The 16583-nt window shown below is 45.6% G+C and overlaps 1 protein-coding gene and 1 long non-coding RNA gene across 2 annotated transcripts in view; one reads left to right on the top strand and one right to left on the bottom strand.

Moving 5' to 3' along the window:
* LOC147679783 (myoferlin-like) overlaps positions 1-16583 on the top strand; it is a 1922797-nt gene that overhangs the window by 936160 nt on the left and 970054 nt on the right. The window contains exon 9 of the mRNA XM_086942477.1: positions 7996-8046. Coding sequence (XP_086798603.1) covers positions 7996-8046 — 51 coding nt within the window. The remainder of the gene's footprint in view (positions 1-7995; positions 8047-16583) is intronic.
* LOC147679784 (uncharacterized) lies at positions 14311-14895 on the bottom strand. Its single transcript, XR_015301012.1, has 3 exons — positions 14845-14895; positions 14529-14641; positions 14311-14416 (listed from the first exon to the last, which is right to left on the bottom strand). It is a non-coding gene; the product is annotated as an uncharacterized LOC147679784 (long non-coding RNA).

A 16583-nucleotide genomic window follows, 5' to 3' on the forward strand; every position in this document is an offset into this window, starting at 1 on the left:
TGTCTCCACCGATGCGTGGAGAGTGGGCTCTAGGTTTGCCGGTGGGGCATATATTGACATCAGATGTATGGGTGTGTTCCTGAGGGTACCTGTGAAGTCGTCAAAATGGCCCTGAGGGTCGCACACCATGCGGGACGGTGTGAAGTGGAGGGAATGTCTCAGATTGATCGCCATACCGCTATTCCCTCTAGTGAACCCTGAGTGCCACACCCTGTGGAATCGCTGACGCGCCAAAATAGGGCATTAATTCCCCATCAGGTGCATCACCTGCAATAGAAGGTCATCCTGGTGGACCCTCCGTGCATAATTTAAAATCACAGTCACTTTAATTTTATCTAAGAGTCTTCATGATAGGACTCTAAGGGGTTCAATCTCACAATAGGGTAGGGTTGTAACGTGTGTGGCCAGAGGTCTGGGATACTTAGCTGTTTCCAAGGGTTAGGCTTTTCGGGTGGATGAGAGCATTCAACTGTATTATTCGGACAGTGCAGGGAAACATCGTAGATACTGTACACAGTGTTGCAGAGATACAGATTAACACTAACCAAAGGAAAACGAGGGAGAACATTCCCTACCCCGAATTCTAATCCTCCCCACCCCCTTTACTTCCCCAATTGAAGCATCTGTCGCCTGGTAAACAGAGACTAAAAGTGTAAGGACATTAACTAAGGTACCATAGTGTAGGTTGATGCGTTGGGCCCCTCTAAAATTAAGTATTCATGTTCCTCCAGTTTAAGTCATTAGTAGTATGTCAATATGGAGGCTGCAGAAAGGTTGGTTTCCTCAGAGATTGGCCCTGGAGAGTCTATGGAGTGCTGCTCGTGTGTCGGGCTGGGCCTCTCAGCGTTCTCCCGGGTTCTTGCTGTTTCTTGAGATCTCGACGATCTGCCCCTCTCTCGAAGAGACCCTGCTGGCGAGTCAGACGTCGTGCCACAGGCATTGTGCCTTTTGCGGGATCCAGTGCGACTCGCATGGGTACCCTCCGTTGCGCCCGCCTGTGGTCCCTTCAATGGCTCAGGTTGAGGCTTGCCTGTCAGTGAGCAGACTGGGCGATCCTCAGTCACCCAGGTCCATGCCGCCTCCGGTGTGTCAAAGAAGAGTGTATGATCTTCTTTGGGCTTGCACTTCCTTGTGTAATCAGGGAAAATCATAATTTTTGCGCCGTTGTGGTACAACTCTGATCAGGAGCTGGCTTCCCGCAGAATGGCGTCACAGTCCCTAAAATTCTGGATCTTTGCTATTTTTGGCCACTGTGGGGCTCCCCTTGGCTGTTTGGGTGCAAGTGCCCCATGGGCCCTCTCTACCACAAACCACGTTGACAGTGCGTTCAGGGGCATCCAGGATTTAATCACGTTTTTGATGAAAGTGTTTATTTGTGAGGGCTCTGGACCCTCCAGTAGACCCAACAGGCGCAGATTATTTTGAATCGATCTGGTTTCCGCATCCTCAGCCTGCCTATGAAGATCATCAGTCGTGTGGGAAAGAAGCTGCTTCGCTTGTGCCTTCAGGCTGGAGACATCATCCTCGACCTCCGAGATGCAGGATTCAGATTCGGTGATATGAGCGGTTGCGTTACGGTCCCTGCCTAAGGAGGGCCATGTCTACTCTTACCTCCCCTATCTTTGTCTCCATTGACTCTTGACAGGCCTTGATGGCCTGCAGGATGGTGGCCAGCTCCCCATCCGAGTGGGTAGTCGTAGGAGGTGCGGACTCTCCATGCCCAGAGCCATTGATTGCATATTGCTCCATTCTGATCTGAGTCGACACGGGTTTAGCTCCTCTATCCTTCCCCATGGGCGCTTGGTCTCACCAAGACAGTGACTCAGTCCCGCCATGCCTTCGATGTTTAGACCTCAGAGACGTTGGTCAGTTTAGCTGTGCATTGGGATTTCGTGGACTCAGTTAGGTCTCTGCTGGCTATTGAGGCCGGAGTGCCTGAGTCATTGTGTCCATCGGCTCAGGTCTCCTGTTATGCTTGGGATGTTAAAGATGGGAAAGTCCATCTGGGGCACGTCCGGGCCGGGGGGTAAGACTGGCAGTTCCCCCTCGGTGGTACACTGGATTGTGTGAACTCTTGTATGTGCTGGAGTGGAGTGTAGGAGGCTGGGGGGGGGGGGGGCACCATGGGTTTCTCCGGGCCTAGTTGTGGTCACTGTTGAGCCCTCAAGTGGCCCAGTAGTGCTGCCTTCTTCAGCCGTGGACCTTCAGTTCTGGGCAGCAGTCTATAAATTGGGCAGTGCCAGGCGTCATGCACATCCGGAGTCTCTGGAGGGTCGGTGCGTTCTCCGTCCATCCCGCAATGTCGCACGCCCAGGGATCGGCCACTGCTTGGTGTGCATTATCACTCTGGTGTCATCTGTCCGTCAGCGAGGGTAGCGGCAGGCCTGGTATTGTCTCTCTCCGTGCAGGACTATGTGTGTTGGAGGAGAGGGGCCCTCTCTTGCAGGCAGATGAGAGTTCCCGCTGGTCAAGTTGCACTTACTCCCCCCACCCCCTTGACCCCAATGCCCATGTGTGGGTCTCCAGCTGCCGCATTTGTCTCCTTACTCGAGGTTCAGGCAGGCAACACGTCGAGGCCCGCAGCTATGTCCTGCCGACCGCAGGCTGAGATTCGCGAGTAGCCTCCTTAGTCCGGTTGGACCTGGACACGCGTCTCAGTCCCGCCGGGCTGCCCCAGTCATCAGTTACCAGCTTGCCACCCGGAGGCAGGTGGTCGGGGAAGCAGGGCCCGAACCCAGGGGGCACCCACCGCAAGGCCCCTGGGCTCACCTGTGACTGCCATAGGAATAAGCCACGCCCCGTGCCGACTATCTTCTCTCCCAAGGTGCCCTGCCGATCGCAGGTCAGTTGCCTCTATTTAGTCCTCTCGCCTGAAGCACCTCAGCAGTCAGGGATCGTCACCATCCCAGGGGGCAGTGCAGTAGCACGCTTCTCCTTCCCAGACGCCTCTCCCTCACTTTGTGTGGTGTGTTGAGCTTCACCAGCCGGCCTCAGCTGCAGGCCCTCATTCCGATTGCAGATCAATCACAAGCAACCAGGTACAGGGCAGTACTGATCTCTGCAGGTCGGGGGACAGTTAGCACCTGTGCTACCAGCAGCGGGACCGGAGGAGGCAGGATTCGTCAATGGGGGAACGCCGACAGTTCACGGTTCCCCCAGATCATTCACTGCCCTCACCAGTCATCGATCCGCCCGGGGTGCCCCGCCGGTCGCAGGCCAGTTATCTCTAATGGTTGCTCCTCAAAGACCGCTGGGGTTCACCGCTGAATCCGGGGGCAGTGCAGGATTTCCGCTGCCTGTCTCAGGGTCCCCTCCTCACCTCATATGATTGTGTAGGTTCCGGCTGCCCTTCTCAGGGGTGGGCTGCCATCTCAGGCGCCGTGGCTCCGCCAGGCTCCCAAAGCCGCTGTAGGCAATGGCATGGGGGAAGCCTTGCGCCACCCTAGAGGTCAGGCAGCGGGGTCTGCGGTGCACTTCGTATTTGGTGCAACGGCTCTCTCTAGATTCACAGAGCCGGCCTCCGGGGGATTGGTCTGGCCGCTGCCATTTTAGCCTAAGCGGGCTGCTCATCAGGTCATCGCCCCCAGTCTCCACTGGCACTTATTTGCCTCTGGATTGCTGCGGGGGAGGGCAACCTAAGGTAAGAGGTGCCCCAGTTGAAAGGATGCCACTGGAGGAGTATCAGGACGGAGACAGATCGTAGAGGGGTCCGGAGCCACACTCTCCCCCCACTCCATGTGTATTTGTTTTAACAAATGTATTTATCTAGACCCAGGATGAAAGTTGTTAAATATGTGCATTAAGGTCAAATTTATCTCAAGAAATAGTGCAACTATTATGCCTTTTAGGGAAGTGATTGTTACGTGCAATATATGAGGAAGTAAAAATGTGCCTTTCATATTGTCTTTTCTATACTGCGATAACAAAAACTCGAAGTTGACCTTTTCATGGCTAATGGAAGTGAAAATAAATGTGGTCCAACAACGGTTATTTAAAGTAATTGCACTAATCAACACGCATTTACACATTTATTGCAACAGTGCAAAAGTCAAATTTGGGTTATGATGGCATTACTGGGAAAGGTGCATGCTGGTGATGTAAAAATGTGTGTAATAGACATTGGCTTTAAGAATATGTTGGATGGTAAGTTGGATGTACTGTGACAAGATGTGTGGAAAAGTTGACAGTACCAAGGACATATTGGAAGACAAGTGAAAATTAGCATTAAAGAGATGACTGTCAAGATGGACAGTGATGGTGAAGAGAGACAATGTCTGACCTAAGACACAATAGCCTAGACACGACACTGGGCAGCAGGATGTACTTGACAATGTATTGTATTATGTGCTGTAGAGATGTTGGTTTGCAAAGTGACCAATGATAAGAAAACATTTAGTTTCGATACAAATGAGGGCCCTTTAAAGTAAACAAGTGATAACAATAACAGTGGTAAGTACATAGTAGCAATCCCAAAGTTAAACGTAGTTGGATAGTAAATCAAACAAGTAAGTGTCTCAGAATAAAAATTTTAGCAAACATACTTTTAAGCAAGCCTTCCTTAGATAATGACCTATTATTGAAAAATAAGTAGGCAAGGAACTGTTTTACTATTAAGCAAGCCAGGTTTAGGTATTGCTCTAATTTTGAAAATAAGTAGTCAAGGAACTGTTTTTCAAGGCAATGGATCTATGCAGGTATCACGCACTTGGTGCACCTTTTGGGTTAACCTACCCACATCAAAGACCCACAACAAAGTCGAAGTCGGTGGAGTATTAGATCTAGGAGTGTGGGAGCTACCTGGAAGTGAGCATGTTGTATTAATTGTACTAATTGCACTAATTGTAACAAGCTACACAGAGCAAGGATCATTAAGAAGCACAAGTAGTCTTACATTACAAGAAGTCACTGATTTGGCCTAGGAGGCCTAGACTATAAACTCACGGTACTGAGGACTCGGAGAGACTGAATGTCGGTTTTTATGGCCGGAAGTCATGAGTCGAATAAAGTACTTCGAAGAAAGGTCTATCATGAGGCAACCGCCGCAAATCTTCTGTAGAAATAACAAAAAGCAATGAAACTAACTGACTGCGTCTTGTTGGTTCGGACATGTGGACTTTCTTTTGTTGGACAGGCCAAATGATTGGTCCATTTCAGCAGCTTGCACCGACTACCTTGAGTCTCTCGACCTCCCTAAATTATCAGAAGCTGACAAACTAAAATTAGGTTCCCCCATCAGTAAAACAGAGATCTCAGTGGCCATCAAATCTCTGAAAAACAACAAAGCCCCCGGCTCGGACGGCTTCACTGCATCTTTTTATAAAGCCTTTAAAAACCAACTTACCCCGACGCTCCATACTGTTTTCAATTCTACCGCGTCCACTGGGTGTATTTCACCCTCAATGAGTGAGGCTACAATAATTGTAATCCCTAAAGAAGGGAAAGACCCTCTCCAAACCAAAAACTACTGCCCCATCTCTCTAATAAATCTTGATTGCAAGATATAAGCCCATCGCAAGTTGGCTTCCTGAAGCACAGGATGTCGAACGACAATACCAGACTCCTGTGCCATATACTAGAGAAAGCTAACAATTGCCAATCTCCAATGGCCGCGATCACCCCGGACGCTGAAAAAGCTTTCGATAAGGTTTCATGGTCCTTTCTTCAACACTGTATGCACTCATTCAACCTCGGTCACTCCTTCATCACAATGGTGATGGCCCTATACTCCTCCCCCTCAGCTCGAATAGCACTCAACGGCACCCTTTCCAATCCATTTCGCCTCTACCAAGGCACTAGACGAGGTTGCCCACTTTCACCGGCACTATTCCTTCTGGCCCTTGAACCCCTTCTAACTGACATCAAACAAAATGAAGACATTCAGGGAGTCTCCTTCGGAGATTCTCAAATAAAATTAGCAGCATATGCTGATGACATATTGATCGCTACAGAAAATCCAGCCAAATCAATCGAGGGACTCATGACCTCTATCAGCAAATACTCGGCCCTGTCTGGATATAAGCTAAACAAGGACAAATCCGAAGTCAAACCACTAAACATCCTCACCACCAAAGAAGTCCTTGGTAACTCGGGTCTAGCTTGGCAAACAGAAGTTATAAAATACTTAGGGATAGAATTCACTGATAAACTGCTGAGTACACTCAAGCACAACGAGACGGCGACACTGACAAAAGTTAAAAGAATCCTCGATGGCTGGTCCCCACGATTTATCACCTGGTGGGGTAGGGTGGAAACAATAAAAATGATGATATCCCCTCTAATCAACTACCTGAGCACAATGCTACCACTTACCTTCTCCAAAGAATTCCTTTCCAAGCTTGATAAACTGCTTTACTCCTTCCTTTGGCAAGGAAAAAAGGCCAGAATTAGCCTGAAAAAATTACGTCTTGATAAATCTTTGGGAGGCGTCAATCTGGCTGACTTTAAGCTCTATCAAACTGCTTTTTTGGCCAGACAGGGGTCATTCTGGCTAACTCCACACACATACTACACCCCGGTGTGGCTGTCGGTGGAAAAATCTCTTCTTCGAGGCCTTGACCCCGCCGCCCTTCTTACAACCAAACTACAACCCACTGTAAATTCAGGAACCATCTTCAAACACACAAAGGCAGCCCTCCTGCATGTAAGCAAATTTTTACCTCACCAATTCCGTAACTCGAAATGGGAATCGTTGTGGCACAACAACAAACTATTATACAAAGGGAAGCCACTAAATAACCTTACTTGGATAGAGAGAGGAATATACTTCCCTCACCAACTATTTGAAGGTTCGTCACCACTCACTTTCTGCGAATTACAAAGTAGATTTCAACTCCAACACATAGACTTCTACTATTTCTTGCACCTCAAGGTGGCACTCACAAAAGCAGATCTGAACGACATCACCCCCTCCCTTCCTGGCTACCTACACACACTCAATAGACTTGGCCATCAGGTGTCCAGAATATACAAAATGATCCGTCCACAGAGGTCCAACCTGACTAACTCCACACAGGCATACTGGGATTCATACTCCTCCACACCAACTTCCGAAGTAGAGTGGGCCAGAATATGGGAGTCAACCACACGACACAAAATTAGCCCTACACTATCCCAAACCAAATTCTGGCTACTCCACAAAGCCTTCTGGACGCCCAGGAGACTCTTCTTGCACAACATCAAAGAAGAGGATTCCTGCTGGAACTGTATGGCGGAGGTTGGGGACCTTGAACACCTAATATTTAAATGCCCTCGTGTCACCGCATACTGGGATAGAATTTTCGAGTTCATAGCCAAAATACTACATATTTCTCTCCCGAGAGAATTTGCAACCTTAGTCTTGGGATTTACCAAAGCCGTCACCCTCAATGAAAATGACAAAGCCCTACTTGACCTGCTCCTGACGGCGGCGGTTAAAATTAAAATCATATTGAATAATTGGAAGGACACAGGCAAAGCCTCTTTCCCCCATTGGATCAACTGGATCTCAAATCTTAGAGGAGCCGACAATATAGCGCTGGCCTCTACACCATGGCGTCCTCCACATAGGACACTATGGTCCTCGCTCGCCACTCACTTCGACCTGTTCAAGCCGCCATGATTGCCTGATAGCCACATGTACTTCTCCTGATGGAGATACTGATTTTACTAGAATGTACGATTGTCTCGCACCTCTTGTTGTTGTGACACCCGCAATGTGTTCTGATGCAATGTCTAATTTCCTGATTGTTTATATTTACTTTATCCCCCTTATGTTACCTTTATGCTATGCTTTCATTAACATTTGAACCATGCTTGATATATGCTCTTGACTGTAATGCTCTCTGTATATCTCTCAATAAAAAAATTTGTGAACTAAAAAAAAAAGTAAACAAGTGATGAGGTGTAGTGAAGGGAGATGTTTGGGATTAATTGGCAGAATAATATTGCATAATCTAACGATCATGAATAAATTGTATATAGTTGATGGATGCTGCTGATTTTTCATGTATCCTCCAGGTTCTGAATTCCCTTGCAAGACGTAGTCAAGCTGTCATTGGAATCTTCAAGGTAAGATTTTCTCAACCTTTGACAGCTCTTTCATTTGATAGCATGCTGTGAGGTCCCTTCATAGCATGGCTTAGTCAATAGGAAGGAAAGAAAGTCATCTTCATGGGCCTCGGGTTTCCAAATGTTTTATGAACTACAGGGGAATCTGACAATGTTATGTCTTTACTTCATAGAGAACATCCTTATACTCTTTACCTCCTTGCTTGCAAAATTATCGTAATCCACAATGCTCCCTTTCTTGCAAAATTACTTATTTCTATTTTAACTGCCAGTAGAGTACACATTCCTTGTTTACTACCATACCCTGAACCGCGTTCTGATATGCATATGACACAGGTTATAAGTAAGCACTAACATAATCTAATCTGGTTATCCATCATTGTGCTGCACGATCCAGCCAAAACATTAACCTTACACTGTCAAATGTAGTTATTATGAACAACCAAACACAGTGCCTGATACTTAGTAATGCCTTGATTAGAATTCTTCCCCAGGGATTACCTGTTTAGCTAAATTCTAACGTCTTTTCACTGGTTACACCTCATGGATAAAGTAAGCCTCTTCATTGAGTGCAGTGCATCTCAGACTAGGGAGCTTATCACAGGTAGCAGCCATGTAAAATATGGGTTATAGACCGAACAAAGGCAGTACCAAAGTGATCAAGAATGAGGTACTGGGGGCAGGGGTTGATGGAAGGACAAGTTTTGATTGATTTGGTTCGCTGGTTAGAACGGGGTACATCTTTGACATAGATGTGAGGGGCTGATCATTGGGTTACCTCTGTGATCTGCTTGTTGGGGTCTTCTCACAGAATACATCTTTATTGTACATTTATAAATAGGAATAGTTGTATTACCTGCAGTGACAAAAAGCAGGGAAGAATTTGATGGAAGGGCTTGTGTTTGATCTGCAATGTCCTAAAAGTTTTGTGAAAGATTCAGTGGGGGACCTCTGTGATCAAAGGGTTAAATGCCTATGAAAGGAGACACTTCAGCAAACATGTTATTAGGACTTTTCAATTGGGCATGTCTGTGACTTAAGGACTTGTCACAGGGGACATCTCAGTGACCCTTGGAGTTTCAAAAACCTTTATTGGGTAAATAAAGTATGGTACGTCAATGCAATGAGTTCAAGCCACTGTGTGACATATAATTTAGAAAGTATGAGCATCTTCCCGTGCATAGCGTTTATATGAAGCAATAACGTCTTACAAAACAAACTTAACTTTCATCCCATTCCCACCCACCCAACATTACCCACAATAAATCAATATAGGAAGCATTTCGAAAGTAAGCAGCATATCCAAAGTCTGATACAAAGTTGTGAGATGTGAATGACATTAACTACCTTCCGAGGACCAATCTGGCAATAGATACTGGAGAGTATGACACAACCCATGACAGAACAGCGCGCGGATGTGCAGTACATTACAGATGCCCTTGTAATAGCTCCTCAGGGATATTTGTACAATAAGTGTGCTGTCGGGGAGAGAGAGGCATGTATACATCCGTAGGTGCACTTATTAAACAGTAGACAATGATGCACTGGCGTCAGCTGTGGGTATTTCCTCCTGCCCGTCCTCCTCGTCCGCCTGTTGTCGAAGGAGGAAGGACATGAAAGGGGCTCAGATGTCTTTAAGCTTCGATTTTGTAGGCAGTAGTTCTGCGTAATCATATAGTCGTTCCTGCCAATTGGACATGGTCCGGACCCAGCACTTAAACGTAGGGGCTCGTCCCCGCCCCCATCGGCATGAAACTAAGCTTTTGGCCAGTAAGAGACTAAGTGCCAGGAACTTTCTGTGCACAGTTACTACAGGCTGTGTCAGACCCAGCAGCGCCTTTAGTGGACAGGGAGTCACTGTAACCAAGCTAGGTGCATGAAGTCAGCCCCGGCTGAACCGCAGCGGAGGCAGCAATCAGATTCTCGCAGGTGAAATTTGTGTAACCTAGCAGGGGTGTGGTGTACCCGGTGTAAGAATTTGTAATGCAGAAGCCTTAACCTATTGTCAGTGGCGCTGCATGGCATTCATCCCATTCCAGTTGGGCCCTCAATGTGGTGGAACACGGCGCTGCTTGTACATGTTTGTAAAGCATTGAGATAACAAGGCATGGGGCGTCTGTGTGCACTATGGCGTGTAGTGGCACAAAGGCTGCAGGCTCGTCGGGGAATGAGGGGGTGATCGCTCGGACGTTCTGCCGTAGCCGAGCAAATAAAAAGGTATCCATAACGGAGGGTGACCTCTCCTCAAAGAACTGCTCCGTGGTCCGAAAAGTCCCATTCACATAGAGATCGCCCCACAGGCAATACCCCAGCTCCTTGAGCAGTTTGCGACCATTCACCTCACAAGTGACATATAGCCGGGGATCACTGTCCAATGGCAGTTTGGGCGAGTAGAGAAACGGACTGTCCAGGGCATGCCCCATTCGGTTCCATGCCGCCACAGTATAATCTACAGTGGAAGGGCCCCGATCCCTCGGCCCAACCAGAGTATGGATATATCCGGTTCTGACTAGGAGCCATGTGACCATCCTCCACGGCCAGATGCGCCATGTATGGTGGCGGGTGGAACCAATAAACAGCGCAGTGTGCTTGGGCGCAGTCATAGTATCTTTCTAAGTTGGGAACCTCGAACCCACCCAGGTGGAAGGGGAGCATAAGTGTATCAAGGCTAAGAAGTGCCTGTTTTCCACCCCATATTAGTCTCGTAAGTTGGGACTTCAGGGAGCGAAAGAAGAATCTCCCTGGATTATACGGAACATTGACAAAGAGATACAGAAGTTTCGGCAGCAGTACCATCTTATACGCCCGGCCATCGAAAGTGGGAGGTGTATCCATTTGGGGACACTATCTGTTATTTTATCAATTACAATGCCATAATTGGCACGCATCATGGCTTCCTTTTGTCTGGTGATTCGAATGCCCAGATATTTCAGTCCATCCTGTGGTACCACACGATAGGGTAGTCAAGTTGGTGTGGGCGGGTATTGTCGGTTAACGGGAAAATGGCAGATTTGGCCCAGTTAATTTGCACGCCAGCAATACCCCCAAATTTAGCGATTTCGCGCAACACTGTATTTAAATTATCTTGGGGCTTCTTAATGTAAAGCGTCATGTCATCCACGTAGAGCGAGACAAGCAATTGCTGGGCAGGGTAGATGAGGGTGCGGTGATTGTGCTTTTCACGGAGTGTCGCGGCTAGGGGCTCAATAGCGATTGAGGATAAAGGGCAACCCTGGCGTGTGCCTCTTTGGACGGTGAAAGGGGTGGATCTGGCACCATTGAGCAGCACAGTGGCAGTCGGCTGATGATAAAGTAGCCTAACCCAGTCTATGAAGCTGAACGGCATCCCCGTTGGATAGCGTAGGGGTAAAAATTACTATTCCCACTCCAGTGAGTGCAACAGTAGGGAAACCGTTGGATAGCGTAGGGGTAAAAATTACTATTCCCACTCCAGAGAGTGCAACAGTAGGGAAAGCGTTGGATAGCGTAGGGGTAAAAATTACTATTCCCACTCCAGAGAGTGCAACAGTAGGGAAAGCGTTGGATAGTGGGAGGGTAAAAATTACTATTCCCACTCCAGTGAGTGCAACAGTAGGGAAAGCGTTGGATAGTGTAGGGGTAAAAATTACTATTCCCACTCCAGAGAGTGCAACAGTAGGGAAAGCGTTGGATAGCGTAGGGGTAAAAATTACTATTCCCACCCCAGTGAGTGCAACAGTAGGAAAAGCGTTGGATAGCGTAAGGTTAAAAATGACTATTCCCACTCCAGAGAGTGCAACAGTAGGGAAAGTGTAGGGGTAAAAATTGCTATTTCCACTCCATTGAGGGCAATAGTAGGGAAAGCGTTTGATAGCGTAGAGGTTTAAATTACTATTCCCACTCCAGTGAGTGCAACAGTAGGGAAATCGTTGGATAGCTTAGGGGTAAAAATTACTATTCCCACTCCAGAGAGTGCTACAGTAGGGAATGCGTTGGATAGTGGGAGAGTAAAAATTACTATTCCCACTCCAGTGAGTGCAACAGTAGGGAAAGTAAATACTTCATATATAAATACAAATAACAAATATTAATGCCAATTACAAATTAATTTAAATAATTAACATTTTTATATATTATATTAATTAATCAATTAAAAATAAAAATAAAAATGTGTTTTTATTAATAATTACCTACTAATACAAATTATTTACCAATTAACAATAAATTAACTATTTAAAATTAATTAAAAATTAGATCAAAAAGTAAACATTTTAAAAATGTAATTACTTACAATTAAATTACTTCCCACCCTATTCCCCTATAAACCCACAACCCACTACAGAAAATAAATTAAGTAAATTAACACAATTATCAATTAATCAATTATTTAAAATTAATTAACTATTATATTTTAACTAATTACCAATTCATAATTAATTAACAATTAATTCAAAATAAATACCAATAAATAAATTCAAATATTTAACTAATTATAATTAAATTACTTCCCACCCAACATATTTATCAGATAATCAATTAAAATAAATTACCAATTATATTTTAATTAATTACCAATTAATAGTTAAGTAACAATTAATTCAAAATAAATACCAATAAATACATTAACATATTTAATTAATTATAATTAAATAACTTCCCACCCTATTCCCCTATAAACCCACTACCCTCTACAGAAAATAAATTACGATAGTGTTCCTGAAATGTGCGGAGCTGGTCAGGGAGGTTCCTATGAACGTTACCATCAGTGTCGTGTAGCTCGGTGACATAGTTAGCAAATCTGGGGGGCTTAATCGAATTCGCCAACGCCCTGCCGGGCCTGTCCCCCTCACCGTAAATGCGGGCCATATGTGGTCGGCCAAGAAATTTACATTCCCTATCTGCCACAACCAAACAAAAGGATGTCTGCCCTATAAAATTAATTTAGATGGCTCACATAGAGTCCAATAACTCTGTCTGGGAGGCCTTTAAGGTCACAGTTAGAGGTTGGTGCATAGCCAAGGGCGGTGGCATCCTCAAATCCTTGTGTACAGACCTACATAATTTAGAAACTGACCTGCGCAAGCTCGAAAGATCCATTGATCCATTGCTCAGCGCCCTGACGACTGCGTAGCTCAGGCACGTTTGCGCGAAAAACTCACTGAATACACGCAGGTGGCAGATACGGAATGGTAACTAATACAAAAAGGGGCCCTTAATAAGGATGTAGGGCAAACCGGCAGGGGAAAATGACACAACCAAACAAAAGGATGTCTGCCCTATAAAATTAATTTAGATGGCTCACATAGAGTCCAATAATTTCAACTTCGCAACATTAAGCTCACCACATTTCACAGCCAGACCACATGATTAACCAGACAACATATAGAAAAATATCAATTTTTATTCTGTTTTTTTAATAAAATATCTTTACAAGTGCATAATTCCAAATAAATTCATATGGCAAAAATTCAATCTCATAAAATCTAACTAATAGCCCCACATCACCCATTCATATTTCATTCAACACCACAAATTTGCTCCTCTTACATATCCTCACACATTCTAGCAGCCAAATCCAAATTTAAACATTTCATACAACATCCTCAATGCAATTCCCAGAGTGACAAACTGAAGAGGTCCTGCAGTGTCTTCTCAGCAGAGCGCCGGAGACCCAAAGTTGTAATAGCAGGACAGGAAAAGACAACGCCAACGCGCGTTTCGGTGCCAGGCCCAATCTACGGCCGCACCTTCATCCGGGCATTCACACAGGGGAAATGGGGGGGGGCAGACAATGTCTAAACAACGACCAATCTGTGGTAAACAAAAAACATTTATTTATCAACATGAATTCACAATATTACTGCAAAATATACACATTTTCTTTATTTCAATACTTTGATAAATTATCAAGACTGAACTGTATCAAAGATAAAACGGTTCATGATTTATGATATTCTTTGAGGTCTTCTACCTATTTATTCGTCGTGTATGCAGTGAGCTAAAAAATTGCGCAAACAGGATAAATTCAGATAGAGAAACAAGAGCTAACAACGTAGGCGTGCACAGGAATCCCTTGACAACACACACCCAATTATTCAACTACCTATACCCAGCTTTTACTTAGTTAAGACACATACAACAGTCAGAGGGGAAGGTCGCGGTAGATATCCTCTTAATACTCAGCTACTTTCGTCTTAAATGCGGTTCCAGATTTAACATTCTTACCAATTCTACGGAACACGAACTATCTAGATATTTACCTTCAATGGGTAACAAAGTAGCCTGAATGAAGCGATTCCTCCTCTGCCCAAACTGGCAGGGTCACAGTTCAACTCAAGGGCACGCCTGTTCAAGATTTCAAAGGAAGGACGCCTCCATACACGACAAGATTCTACAACAGAAATCATATAACGGTTTGTACGACCATGGAGTTTGAGAATAGTAGCCACAAGAGAGCGTTCCACGTTCAGCCGAACAGTGGACTAAATGCAGTAGAAACTTACCGACAGAACTAGTGTCCCCAGTACCGCAGATTCAACAGTTCTCCAAGACACGTTTGAGGTTAACAACGTGTTTTTTTTAGCAATCAGTTCAGGGCTATGCTCAGCGAAGACGCCTGAAAAGAGTAACAGCATCAAATTCATACAATGTCTCCATTGCAAACGATATCAGAGCTGGAATACAGTCTCATTAATAGGTTCTCGCGGAGCCGAGTACTCAGGGTGTACTCATCCTCACTCCTTAAATACGATTTCCTTTACGCATGCAAACGCCCTTCCCACCTGATAGACTGCCAGTAAAGGAAAGCGGCACACATACCCTCCAAACGGCAGGCGAGATTATCTGCTAGTGGGGTGCTCAGTCAAGGGCCTCGCAGAGATAAGATAACGGCAGAGCTTAGGTAATCCGGTGCCAGAATTAGATCACTTTATAGCTCTATGAAAATATATATATCAAAGAAAACATGCTAGTTGCAACTCGTGATAGTTACTTTCGCTTAAGCTCCACAACTGCTCCGGATCAGGTCCCAGCCTAAATAACTAGAGCTGAGCCGCTCGAGTGGCACACCCGCCTACCTTGTGAATTAGAGGCTCCGGTCTCTCCGCAGTTCAAACTACCGTCGATGCAGGTGAGCTTCCGTTCGTAAAGGTTCCGCTCAGCATCTTACGATTTTTAAAAAGGGTGAGGACACACCCCCAACAGCCAATCAGCTGTTGCGCCAGGATCGGCAACTTTCTAACTCAGAGAAACAAAGCTAAAAACCTGGCATGGATGAAGTTCAAAATGCAGGACTCGCAACATATCATTCCGCAAGACGGTGCACAAAGAATATTTAAATGAGTCCAAGGCCCAGCCAGAACAACCAGATAACATCGAGCCCCGAACCCAGATCGATCTTAGGCCATAATGGATCAAGGTAATATTAAGATCAACCCCTTTATTATTGTATAAATATGTAGCCACGGTTGCGGTTAGAGAAATAAGATATACGACAAAGCTGAAAAAACGACAACAGGGTACAGTCAAACCCCTCTTTGGAGGTTGAAATTCCAGTACAACTTTACAGAATTGCGTTCACCCAAGGGCACAGATCGTTAAGTCCCGATTTAACAGCGTCCAAAAGGAAAATCCAAAACACCTCCCTCTTTTTCCTCACGGAGGTGATATCCTTGCCTGGCACACTACGAACTTTCTCTAGGATGGACCATTTCAAGTCTGTCTCAGAATGCTTAGCCCTGATCCAGTGTGACACGAGTGGAGCCCCACTCTTTTCATTGTGGATGTTCGACTTGTGCTCGCAGATTCTAATGCGGCACTCGCGCCCCTTCTCTCCCACATAGGGCAGCCCACACAGGCATAAGATAACATACACTATATTGGTCGATCGGCAATTGCTCATGCTGTTCAATTCAACGTTACGATTGCCAATGACCAGACTACTGCCAGTCAGGGCATGCGCACAAGCTTGGCAGGTGCCACAGCGATGGTTGCCCTCCACCGGGGGAAGACTGAACACTCCAATCTGTTTAGGTTCTCGAGAAGTCAAAACCGTCCCTCTCACCAAATGGTTGCGTAGATTTTTATTTCCGCGAAAAGCAAAGATAGGTTTGGGTATTTGATTTCCAGGTTCATTGGTGTTCAGTATATGCCAGTGAGAATTGACCACTTGTCGGAGTTTGTTATTAACCATAGAGTGTTTGGTAATACATACCAGTCGCTCTTGATTCTCTTGATCTCGCTCTTGAAACATGCTGTCTCTATTGAAGTACCTAGCACGTTTGAAAGAGTCCCTAATGAGGCGATGAGGATACCCACGTTGGGACAATTTCACTTTCAAAATGTCCGATTGTTGAAGAAAATCCCTCATTTGAGAACAGTTCCTCCTTAATCTGAGAAACTGGCTGAAGAGAATCGAGTCTCGTTGGCATCGAGGATGGAAACATCCGTACTCTAACAACGTATTCTTGGCGGTGGGTTTCGTATATAAAGGGAGTAGTCCTTCAGCATGTCCTACCCACACATCCAAAAACTCGACTTGCACACTGCTGGCGTTGGCA

The sequence above is a fragment of the Lissotriton vulgaris genome, chromosome 11 (assembly GCF_964263255.1).
Source record: "Lissotriton vulgaris chromosome 11, aLisVul1.2, whole genome shotgun sequence".
Lineage (NCBI taxonomy): Eukaryota > Metazoa > Chordata > Amphibia > Caudata > Salamandridae > Lissotriton > Lissotriton vulgaris.